At 33.4% G+C, this 13,161-nt stretch overlaps 1 protein-coding gene across 1 annotated transcript in view; it reads right to left on the bottom strand.

Annotated features, from left to right (window-relative positions):
* Positions 1-2,656: 2,656 nt before the first annotated feature.
* LOC108982428 (receptor-like protein 54) overlaps positions 2,657-13,161 on the bottom strand; it is a 16,863-nt gene continuing 6,358 nt past the window's right edge. The window contains exon 2 of the mRNA XM_035691452.1: positions 2,657-4,382. Coding sequence (XP_035547345.1) covers positions 2,657-4,382 — 1,726 coding nt within the window. The remainder of the gene's footprint in view (positions 4,383-13,161) is intronic.

Here is a 13,161-nt window from a genome sequence, read left to right as displayed (position 1 = left end):
AATTTTTCAAATCTCAAAATAAAAATAATATTAAAAAAATATGTTTTAACTATATTTTACTCAACTTTCAACTTTCATCTCATCTTATCTCAAAAACAAACAAGTTATGTCCCAGATCTTTTAGCACTACTAGTATAAGAAGACCAGACCACCCTGCCGCTCTCCGAATGGTATGAGAATTCAAATGCTTTTTCAAACAACAACTTAGGGCCAGATAAAAGGAGAATTTAAATAATAACAAACCCGGACCCAATTTGAATAAAAGAATTAGTTTGTTGTGCGAATTAGAATGAGTCATCTTCCACTGTCTCTCTATATATATATGAGGAAATTCATTCGAGATAAGATAATTCAAGTATTGGATTCGTAAAGGCATTATACAAGCCATCTAACTTAAGTATCAAAGGTGTTTCATACCCTTCAAGCCTTCTTTGTGTTCACTTGTGTTGGTTTGCTTAAGATGTTCGCAGGAGTGTGAAACACATCCACAACAAATATCATACATTTACGAGAGTTTAGTGAACGATCGAGATTGCATGATGTCGAATATAAGGAGGAATTTTTGAGTTTTTATGGATTAAAAAAACTATAATTATAATATTAAGTAGTACTTTTCTTTTCTTTTTTAAGTGTGAATCCATACATGATTCACAGCTTCTTTAGTTGGTCATATTTCCTAAGAGATAAATATTAACGATCTCATGCTATCAGCTTGGTATTCAGGATCTTATTGTGGAGATATATTCTCTTCTTGCTGTAAATTAGTTTAATAATAATTCTTAATCCCCTTGGATTTATACTGATATTTAGGATGATATCCTTCATTTTAATAATGTCTTCCCTTTTAGTATTAATCATATCTACAAAGAAGTAAGTGCTTTAGCGGACAGTCACCTATGGAGCCCAATGCCGCACGATAAGTTTTTCCTCCAGTTTTGAGCTCCCCAAAGATATGGTTGGCCTTTTTGTTTTGGATCATGTGGGTATTCCTAACTTTCATCATTAATTTACAATGTTTTTAGCTTTTAAGCAGTACTACACCGTCTTTTTTAGCCGGAGTTTTCCAATAATATTTTTCATAAGAGCCTAGTTTTGATATTTCTTTTGTAACCCATTTGCTCCAGTTTTGAGATATCGTCTTTTTTATTTAAAGAAAAAAATCTTAAATTGATAAAATTGGGATACGTGTTTCATACGACGACGACGGCCATTAATTCTCAAGCCTTCAATGCCATGGTAACGACTTGACTTGAAAATTGAGTTTTTTTTCAAGAGCAATGATTCTAAAATGCCTGGTTTTTTTTATTTTGACTTGACTTGACTACATTTTTTCTGCAACTTTTTCTTAACATAAAATCCTAAAATACAACTTTTCAAATTTTAAACACATCAAATCAAAATCAAAATTAAAATAAATATTTAAAAAATATTATTTTATTAAAAAGTTGTAGAAAAATTGCAGAACTAGTAAGGATATTATTATTTTTTAACTCTTTATCAGCATATATTGTAAGCTAGCTTAGCATGCACACGAGATGACTTGACTAATTTAAACATATGGTCCCCTGCCAACTCATCCAAGACTAATTTAAATACATCACGTACTCGTTGATGAGTGAATGAAATCATCTAAAATTCCTTTCTTCCATTTCTTTTCTGATCTCTCCCTAGCTCCAATATTTTAGACAATGGATTTATCCTTTCCTCTCATCATCTTGATCTTGCGCTTTCTTGTTTCATTGATGATGTTTTATCTCATACTTTCTGCCTCTTCTTTTGGTGTGTAGCCCCTGTGCCATGATGATGAGAGATTTGCCTTGTTGCAATTCAAGGAAAGCTTCATCATCCGTACGGAGATCCCTCTGCTTATCCGAAGGTTTCATTGTGGAAGCCTGATCAAATCTATGATTGCTACAAGTGGGACGGTGTAGAGTGTAATAAGGACATGGGTCATGTCTTAGGCCTTGATCTCAGTGGCAGCTGTCTTAAAGGTTTTCTCAACTCCAATAGCAGCTTCTTCCGCCTTGCTTACCTCCAAAACCTCAATTTGGCCAACAATGACTTTAACTCTTCTCCACTTCCAACTAGTTTTAGGCAGCTTTCAAGTCTAACAAATCTCAACCTCTCTAACTCTATATTTTCTGGCCAAATCCCTTCAGAAATCCTTGAGCTCTCCAAGTTAGTTTCCCTAGATCTCTCATATAATCATCCGTTGTTGAAGCTCCAAGAATCTGGCCTAACAGTTATAGCTCAAAACTTCCCAAACTTGGAAGTACTATATCTTGACTGGGTTGACATATCATCCAACGTTCCCAATATCTTGGCAAACTTATCTTCTTTAACAGCTCTATCTCTAAGCGAGTGTGACCTGCATGGTGAGTTTCCCATGGAAAATTTTCATCTACCTAATCTTTAGCTTCTTAATATAGAGGAAAATGGAAACCTCAAGGGCTGTATCCCAAAATTTCATAGAAGCAGCCCCCTTGAGTCATTGATACTTGGATCCATGAGCTTCTCTGGTGAGATACCGGATTCGATTGTTCACCTCAAGTCCTTGGTTGACTTTTCTGCGTATAAATGCAATTTCTCGGGAGAAATACCATCTTCACAATAATAGTATGTACTACAGACATTGTGCATGGAAACATTCTTATATTTAATTTCTGCAGCCCCTCCAATTCACCCTTCTTCGGTTTGGCTGCCCAATAGCAAACATCTTCGTAAACCAATCATACTTCTTTGTGATAACGATTTGCCCAGACACAACTCCAAACATGAATCCACATCCATATCCCATCACGAGTACTTTCCAACCAAATTCAAATGAGAACTCTAAGTTGTGGTTTGTTGAGTTGTGGCCTGAAGATGGAGGCAGAGAGTCCACAGGATTCCCACATTTCTTTGACAAAGGGCTTTCGCATAATTCAGGGTTCTCACTAAACGAACTGTTGTCGAATGTGTCAAATTGTTTCCCATGTGGTATAGGTCCTGTCAAGTGATTATGGGAGAAATTAAATTGTGAAAGGAAAGTGAGTTCCGTTAGTTGCAAAGGGATCGCACCAGACAACTTGTTTTGAGACAGATCCAATGTTTCTAGCCTTGTTAAGTTTGCCAATGTAAATGGGATAGGTCCTGTGAGAAAGTTTGAGGAAAGGTTGAGCGAATAAAGTCCTTTTAGATTCCCCACCACATCTGGGATTTCTCCTTCAAATTTGTTGCTCGAGAGGTCAATAACTATCAAGAAATCAGGGACTTTTTCATATTCCATCTCCGTGCCTTTGTTGATCATTGTCATTGAGTAAAAGGAGGCAGTCTGCACCACATATGTTGCAGACATCATTATTTGGTTTTGCCCTATATACTTTAAGCTCTCAGCAATATCGACGATTTGCATGGCTTTCCAATTTTTGAAGTGTTCAAAGAGCAACTTGTCGGTAAGATCATTATTTGAGAGGTCAAAGATGTGCAATTTCAGGAAATCGAAATTGTTATCAGAACTTCCTATTGTACCATAGAGTTTATTAGATTGTAAAATGAGAATCCTTAACTCTGGAAGAATGCCCAACCAGGAAGAAAAAATATCATGGATCTGATTGTTACCAAGATTAACAGCTTTAAGCTTGGTACAATTGGCCAATGATCTTGATACACGTCCCTGTAAATGATTTTCACTCAAATCAATCATTATCAATTCGTTTGCTTCACCACAGATCCGAGGAATAGTTCCATGAAAGCTATTGTCGTGTAGGTCCAATTTTGTGAGAGAAGCATTCAAGTTGCCTAAACATTGAGGAAGATTGCCACCCAAGTTGTTGCTTGAAAAATTGAGCTTAGTTATTAAACTTAGATTGCAAATCAAATGTGGAATTTCTCCAGTCAGTCTGTTGTTTGAGACCGTATATAAATCAATGGAAGGAGGTGAGATTGGCACTGACCCTTGAAACATGTTAGAATCAAGCAGCAATGCCTTTAGATTAACGTAGGGGATCGGAAGTTGGTCGAAACCAGTGAGAAAGTTGTGTCCCAGAGCTAAAGCCCGGAGAGTTTCTATACTTACGTTCCCCATCCATTTTGGAACTTGGCAGTGAATTTTGTTTCCACTTAGATCTAACTGCTCCAACTGATCTAGGTTCCTCAAAAATTCTGGGAACTCATGCAAGTCACAATCAGCTAGTAATAATTTTCTAAATTTTGGAAAAGATGAGTTGGTACTCGGATTTGTAAGCAATGAAATATCGTTTCTAGATAATTGCAATTCAGCTAGCTTTCCGAGTCTCAGAAACAACTCAAACTCCACCCTGCCACTCAAATGGTTATCATTGAGAAACAGAGATTCAAGATTCACAAGCCTAGATATTGACTGTTGAATTGAACTGTGCAACCTATTTGATTGAAAGAAAATTAAACACTGAGATTTATGGCAGTGAAAACAGAGATGCCCTACTCTGATGTATTTCTGTTCCATTTATAATAATCGTTACACTTGAGTTCTGTACATATATGATGATTAGAGAGAGGTAATGTGCACGTACATAGCACAATTTACAAGGAGATAATTTCTAAAACATATATCTAAGATAAGATAAAGAGTAGTAGTTTGTTTATCTGAGATTGAACTTCATATTCATCTTCATCTTGAGCTACTACTATTGTACTTTACTGGTCCTTGTTTGTACCACCTCCTCCATTCACAGATATTTGGACTAAACTCATATGCACTCATAGTCCTACAACAAAAACACCTAAAAAAGCTATAGCAATAAGTTATGAAATTCATTGATGTTTCACAACACATTTGTTACTTGATTCATTTAACTGGGGAAGAGAACCACACCCTCAATTTTCTCTAAACCAAACAGAATACTTGATAAATAGATAAAAAATAATAAATAATATCTACGTACTTATATTGAGGCTTCATATATCTAACTTAGGCATCAGAGTACTCTCGGATGCCTAGTGCCGATCTTTCATTTGTTGTAGGTTATTCGAGTAGTTGGTGATGTGAAACACGTCTTTTACAGCTAGAATACTTATTTTTTGCCATGAATATAAGGAAATATTTTTGAATTTTATATCGATTACAAAATACTCTAATTATATAATGTTAAGTACATTTGTTTTTCTTGTATGTGTAAATTCATTTGTGATTCAGAGATTCTTTAGTTCGTCATATTTACTGAAAAATACGTATCTTAAATTATTATTTAGAGGTAAATGATGATTGGTCAAGACATTACGTGTTTCATGCGACGATGGCCATTACTTTCAAGCCTTAAATGATACGGAGAAGACTTGCTGGGAAAATGAGATTTTTTTTACCTATTATTTTCATCCGAGCGAAGTGAGGCGTACGTCAAGAAAAATATAGTTATTGGTCCAATTATAAGTGGGACAAGAATGACTTAACATGAAAAGTGGGATTTTTTTTAACTATTATTAGCACCTGAGCGAAGTGAGAGGAACAAAACAAGATAAGGATAACAGATTCTTGGATATGTCGTGGCCCATTAATTTGTAAGCCTAGCATAAGACCGACTTGACTTGAAATATAAGGTCCTAGTGAAAGATTTTCGATCTAGACCAGAAAAACTGATCGGATTGAACCGAATTGAAAATTATGTTTATCGGTCTTGGTCTATATATATGGTCACTACAACACAATTACTTTTTAGTGACGGTTGGGAAATTGTGACAGTCCCTAGACCGTCACTAAAAGGCATTTTCTGTGACAGTTTTTGGAAACTGTCACTAAAGATAGAATGAGATTTTTTTACATTCGAACGTATGGGAAATATGCGTTCGAACGTCACATATACGTTCGAACGTTATGTCTGTTTACGTTGGAACGTAAAATGTTTTGGCGCAACCGTTCGAATGTTATTAATTTTACGTTCGAACGTAAAATGTTTTCCGCCAACATGCGAACGTTAATTACTAACGTTCGAACGTTCATTGTAAATTTAAATTAAATGACTTTAATTTAAAAATTATGTATTTTTATTGTGCATAATTTGTGAACAAGTCTAAAAAATTGAATTGTATATATTTATATATACACACTTTGTAATATATAAATATATATTATTGATTTATATATATTTGAAATGCAATGATTTAGTATTAAAGTTGAAAACTATAACATCAAAGAAGATTAAAAATTGAAATGAAAAAACGATAAAAATATTCCATAATATTTTTCGTTACAAATATTAAAAATAAAATACAAAAATTGATAGAACGTAGTAAACAACAGTCAGATGATAACGTTATCCGCAAAAGTCGAACTCCGTACTTCCTCAGTCAAGGTATCCACCTTGTCGTTGAGGATAGTTACACGATGGGTGAGTTCGGCAACAGACGCCGATATAGCCTCGAGCGATCGATCGATCTTATGATCAATATGCGCAGTCAGCTGTGAGATGACCGCATCAACCCAAGCAGGCCGCACATCTCCTGCAGATGTACTCGGCGTATGCTGACTACTACTCCCGACATGACCTGGCTCAGGCTGCGTCGGAGGAACTAGATCCTCTACAGGGGGTGGCTGACGTCCCCTCGCCTGTCCAATGCTACGCCGATGCGTGGTCATGTCGAGGGGGCTCATCTGATCTTTGACCCGCTCCTCTGGCTGGGTCGGCACTCCCCGTGCAAGTAATAGTCGGCTGATGAGGACACCATATGGGAGATTATCCGTGGAGACGATGCTCGCCTCGTAACGGATCCTCTCAAAAATGTGCAGTGGCAAATCTATAGGATCTCCACGTGCCACTCGTATCAAAAATTGTGCCCGAAGCCGACTAAATGTGGTTTTATGAGCCACAGGATCAACATTTGTTGCAACAATAAGGTGCAACATGCGGAAGAAATGCAACAGATGGTTCTGGTTGAAGGCGTTCTTCCGCTCGATCTGCATGCGATCCCTCCCGGTGAGGATGTAGAAATCTTCGTCTCGGTCATCATCCCGAGCCTCGACGCCAGTATCCTCATCCTCTGACTGGCCTGCATCATCGGCTGATGCTGGCTCACATCCCCGGCCAGTAGATGATGCAGAAGTGCCTACATCCTCACGGGGTGTTGAGTGTGTAAATGTCTGAACACCTCGATGAATCCCGAGGTGCTCGCCGATGACATCTGCCGATACCTCAATGGAAACACCGCGTACAGTCACGGTGTGAGAGGATGCATCCGGAGGCATGTCACACATCCCCATATAGAATTCTTGAACCATTGAGGGGTATACCTTCCCCCTCAATGTGCAGATATTTCCCCAGCCTCTACTGAGGAAAACATCTCTTAGGTTCGTCTGCTGCCAACAGAGTTCGTCGAACTCATTAATTAAGACCTCTCTCTCTACCATAACAGTACGAGCTCCGATACGGGCAGTGTCCGACGTGGCTCCTTCCCTCCCTCGTTTTCGTGTATGCAGTGGAAGAGCCATATCCTGAAAATAGAAAAGGAAAAAAAAATTATTTACAATAATGCATTTTTTTGTATTAATTTTAAGATGCTCTGATTAACGTTCGAACGTTTTATCTTTAACGTTCGAACGTTAAAGATAAAAACGTTCGGACGTTAATTTATACGTTCGCACGTAAAATAATGTAAATAAATTTACGTTCAAACGTAAAACAAATACGTTCGAATGTACAGATGTACGTTCGAACATAAGCAGTAAACAAATACGTTCGAATTTAAGTTCGAACGTATTTGTTTTACGTGTGAACGTAAATATGAACGTCCGAACGTCGAAGCATGAATAATGTAGAAAATCACTACGTTCGGATGTTATAATTAAACGTCCGACCGTATGTGATTTACGTGCGAAAGTAAATATTAACGTTCGAACGTATGTCGTTTAATAATATTCACGCCCGAATGTAAGACGATTAACGTTCGAACATGGAAGCCGTAACGGCTCGGTAATTTAAACGTCGTACGTTCGAATGTCTTGGTGAAACGTTCGAACGTTTCGACGCAGAATGGCTGAGTCGACTCAGCCATTATTGAAATCTCGAAAATTTCTCTACAAGGGTCTAAATGCCGAAATGTCACCATGTAAATGAAGTATACACTTCAAGAAACATTTCTACGGTGACTATTCGGCCAATGACTGGTCGTGGTGGCCGGAAAATGAAGTTGAAAATCCGGTAATATTTATCCGGTTTTAAACCAAACTCAATCCAAATGTCAATCTAAATCTCAATAAAATACATGTTATTTGCATAAAAGATAAATGCTTACCTTTTAGTGACGGTTGTGGCGGAGTTGACGGCGGCGTGGCGGCAAATAACGGAGAAGACGATGGATACGGGCAGGGAAATGCGTTTCGACGTTCGGTTTTGGCCTTATATACATAGAACGTTCGAACGTACTTATTATTACGTTCGAACGTTTGTCAATATAATATATTATATTATAAATGTTTAAGTTATATATTAGGATGTTATATAATATTATTGACAATTAGATTATTGGTTTTTTTGTGAGTGCTTCTTATATTTATAAAGTTTAGCAATATATAAAATCCGCTCCGACTCCGACTCCGACTTGTCGGAGCGGAGTCGGATTTTTTTATTATTTTTTTTATCTTTTTTAACTTCATATTTGACCCACTTTTTTTTTAAAAAAAAATTTGTGAGCTTTTAAATTTCAATTTTCTCAACATTACCTGTGGGAATTAATTAAACTTTTGATTATAACAAGAAATACAACTAAATAAAACAAGTAACATAATAACATGCATTCAAAAATTAAAAAGAAAGTCCTATTGCAATAGAAACGACGCCGTATTGTATAGTAGTATACTAACTAATATAAATCTATTTTATATATTATATATATATGAAAATTTATAAAAAAAATGAATGATATATATTATTATATATGAATATTAAAAAAAAAAGCACCGAAATATTAATAATAAACTAATATACTTGATATATATATATATATATATATATATTAAATCTCTAATCTCTTATACTTGATATATATATTATATAAATATTAGTTATACTAATAATTATATTAGTATTAGTTATTATTAATACTATATATTATAGTATTATACTAATAGTGATATTAATACTATATATTAGTATTAGTTATTATTAATACTATATATTATAGTATTATACTAATAGTGATATTAATACTATATCACTATTATAGTGATTAGTATAACTATATTAGTATTAGTTATAGTGATTTAGTATAACTATATAATATATTAGTATAAGTTATAATACTATAAGTTATAACTGTAGTCTATATTAGTATTAGTATTAGTTATAGCGATTAGCATAACTATATATTAATATTTGCTATAGTGATTTTAATTTAGTATAACTATATAATAGTATTAGTATAAATATTATTATATTACACTAGCTATATCACTGATAGTATTAGTATACTAATGTCTAATACTAATATATCACTATAGTTAATAGTATCACATAGTAATATAGTATTAGTAATTAATACTATAGTGCTTTATATAGTAATTTATATATAGGCTTAAAGTGGTTTACTAATAGTATTAGTATTAGGCCATAAATCTAATTATTATACTAATGTATATTAGAATTACTAATATATTTATCAAAATGAATATGTTGAGAATTTATTAGGTCAAAAAATATAATTAATACAAGATATTGTTATATAAAATTGATATGAATAATACTTTAGTTATTATACATTAGTATTATATGTTATTATAAATTTATAGATTAGTGTTTATCCATTAGTATATGTATTACAATATTACATGTTGATGTTATTATGCATCTTAGTGTTTATAGTATATTATATATACATTAGTATTACATGCTATTATATTTATACATTAGTAATTTAGAACAACATGGTAGTAATATTGTAAATTTTTAGTAGTATGATATTTACATATAGTCATATACTAAACTATTATTAGTAAATTTAGTCTTAATATTATAGTATAAATATATTATTTAACTAGTATAAATATAAGTAATTTAGAAAAACACATATTTTGTGCATAATATATAAATTATATTATGCACAAAATACTATACAATGTAGTATATATATTATATTATAAGTTAAGTATAATAGGAATATTACGTTCGAACGTTTGAAGTTAACGTTCGAACGTTAAAGTAAGAGGCGGGAATTTTCCCGCTCGATGTTTAATATCTGTGTGATTATTTAGACGTAAGGACGTTTATACTATACGTTCGAACATCAAATCCGTCAACGTTCGAACGTTAGTCAAATTAGTGCGGGAGATTTCCCGCTCAAATATGGTAACACTTTCATGAAATGTACGTTCGGACGTTTAAGTAGTATGTTCGAACGTTTATCTATAAATCTACAAACGTTCGAACGAGAAATTGTGATACATTCTAACATATATGAGGAAAGTGCGGGAACTTTCCCGCTAGATTTCATGTTATATCATAAGAAGGGTACGTTCGAACGTGTATTTTAAACGTCCGAACGTTCTGGGCTGGAATAATTTTAGAATTAACGTTCGGACGTTTGAAGTTAACGTTCGAACGTTTAAACTAATAATTTTAGAACTTAATCAGTACGCGCACGGGAGGATGCCCATTATTTCTTCTTCTCCAGAAAGAGAAAGAGAGAGAGAGAGAGAGAGAGAGAGATTTCGACGAGAGAGAGAGAGAGAGTTAGAGAGAGAGAGAGAGTTAGAGTGAGAGAGAGTTGAGTTAGAGAGTGAGAGAGAGGTGAGTTTTGGTAAGATAATATTTTTATTTCTTGTCTTTATTTAAATTTTATGATATTTATAGAATGTGTTTTTGTTATAGAATATTTCTAATAAGTTTGTGTTGTATTTTTTTGAAGGATTGCTTGTTTTGGGAAGTTTGAAGATTTTGATTTGTAAGAGGGTATTGTGAGTGCTAGGTATATTTCTAAACTTTATCAATATGTTGTTGTGATTTGATGCTTACTTTTTATCATATTGTGATTATTGTTTGTATAGTTTGTAAATAGTTTGTGAGTTATTCTAAATATGTTGTGATATAAATTTGAAATATTGTGTTTATTATTAAAAATATATTGTCATTAGGCTTTGTTAATACATGTTTATTACTTATTCAAGTTTAGAAATATGTTAATACATGTGGCATGTTATTTTGTGAATATATTGTGAGTTATCACTTTTATATGTTGTGATATGGATTTGATATATTGTGATAATAGTATTTAAGTATGATAATTAAATATTTATAATAATAATTAATATATAAGTAATAACAAGCATAAAAGTAACTCTTGAAGAATTATAATAATTAAAATTATTGTATAACCATTGAAATTTAAGTATGATAATTAAATATTTATAATAATAATTAATATATAAGTAATAACAAGCATAAAAGTAACTCTTTAAGAATTATAATAATTAAAATTATTATATAACCTTTGAAATTTAAGTATGATAATTAAATATTTATAATAATAATTAATATATAAGTAATAACAAGCATAAAAGTAACTCTTTAAGAATTATAATAATTAAAATTATTGTATAACCTTTGAAATTTAAGTACGATAATTAAATATTTATAATAATAATTAATATATAAGGAATAACAAGCATAAAAGTAACTCTTTAAGAATTATAATAATTAAAATTATAGTATAACCTTTGAAATTAAGTATAACAATTAAAATTATACTTTAAGAATAATGATCTTGTACACAACGAGGGAATATAATCTTGAAGAAATGTTGAAATTTCAATTTAATTGCTTGACTGTCATAGTCTCTTCGGCCTTGAAAGTTGTCAAGGTCGGACAGTTTGTGACGGTTAAGTAATTAGACTAAAATTTAAACATTTCTTCAAGATTATTCTCTCTCGTTGTGTACAAGACACGAAACGTAGGGTCACATAATCTTCCATCCCTCTTTAGTTTAACAATATAACACTACTTGAAGGTGACATTGTTAATTTAAACAACATGGAGATATTGTTGTATGATTTTTTGCTAGATGCGTGTGACATTGCATAAATACCCTTAGACCCGTTTGGGAATCAGTGTACATTTATGTGTCCACTTTAGCCGTAGGATGAATTCGATGAATTCGACCTCGACTTTAGCCGTAGCGAGGATTTGAGAACCGTGAATGAGTTGATGGCTACACTATTCCGACGTCACAAAGGACGATGTCATGACCACTTCAAGAAGTTTGAGACGTTGGAAGAGGCTGCGCAGTCTCCTTTTCAGCAGATGAAGTTAGATGATTGGAGAAAGTGTTGTGATCTTTTCGCATCTCCAGATTATCATGTATTTTACATTTATATCTTTAAATTATTTACATTCATATTCGTTTTATACATTATATGTATACATATTACAATTAACATTTTTAATATATTTTGTAGCACTTGAGTTCTACAAATGCACAGAATAGATCCGTTCTGACTGTCCACCATCGTGCCGGTTCAAGGTCATTCCACCGCCTTGCTGAAAAAATGGTAATTAAAAAATTATAGAATTTATTTATTTTCCTGATATTCTTTCTGATAAGTACTAACATTATCTTTTTAAAATTGCTAATATTGTCGCTTTGTTAGAAACGTGATGATCCTGAAAACTTTTCCCTCGTTCATGTCTATGCTGCTGCTCACACTAATGAGCATAGTGAGTGGATGGATCCTGTCGCCGCAGATAATTATGTAAGCAGTGTTAATTTTGTTAAATAAATTTTTTATAGAACATTTTAATAGTTTATTTCTTATTTCTATTTCTTTTAATACGTTACTAATTATTTACGATCATTACCTTTTAAATTGCAGAACAAAATGTTGGAGATGCAGTCGACTTCTGCTGAATCCTCTCCTAGTGACATAGACATATTCACCCAAGTGCTCGGGCCGCAGTCTAGTATGGCAAGAGGTTTGGGACGATCTATCAAGCATAAATGTTCATCCTCCCCAACCTCATCGGCTTCACAAATTAATAATCTTACAGCAGATTTAGAAGCTGCACGGCGTGAGAATAAGTATATGAGGTCGAGACAGCAAGAGTTAGAGTCTCTCTTAGAACGACAGTCTCATTTAGAGACGCGTTTGCAGGACCAACAGAGAGACCATGAGGAAAGAATACGCAGTGAAGTGCAAGAGCAAGTGCAACGAGAGATGATGGT

The sequence above is a fragment of the Juglans regia genome, chromosome 7, assembly GCF_001411555.2.
Source record: "Juglans regia cultivar Chandler chromosome 7, Walnut 2.0, whole genome shotgun sequence".
In the NCBI taxonomy this organism is placed as follows: Eukaryota; Viridiplantae; Streptophyta; class Magnoliopsida; order Fagales; family Juglandaceae; genus Juglans; species Juglans regia.
This window is presented reverse-complemented; position numbering and strand designations above follow the sequence as displayed.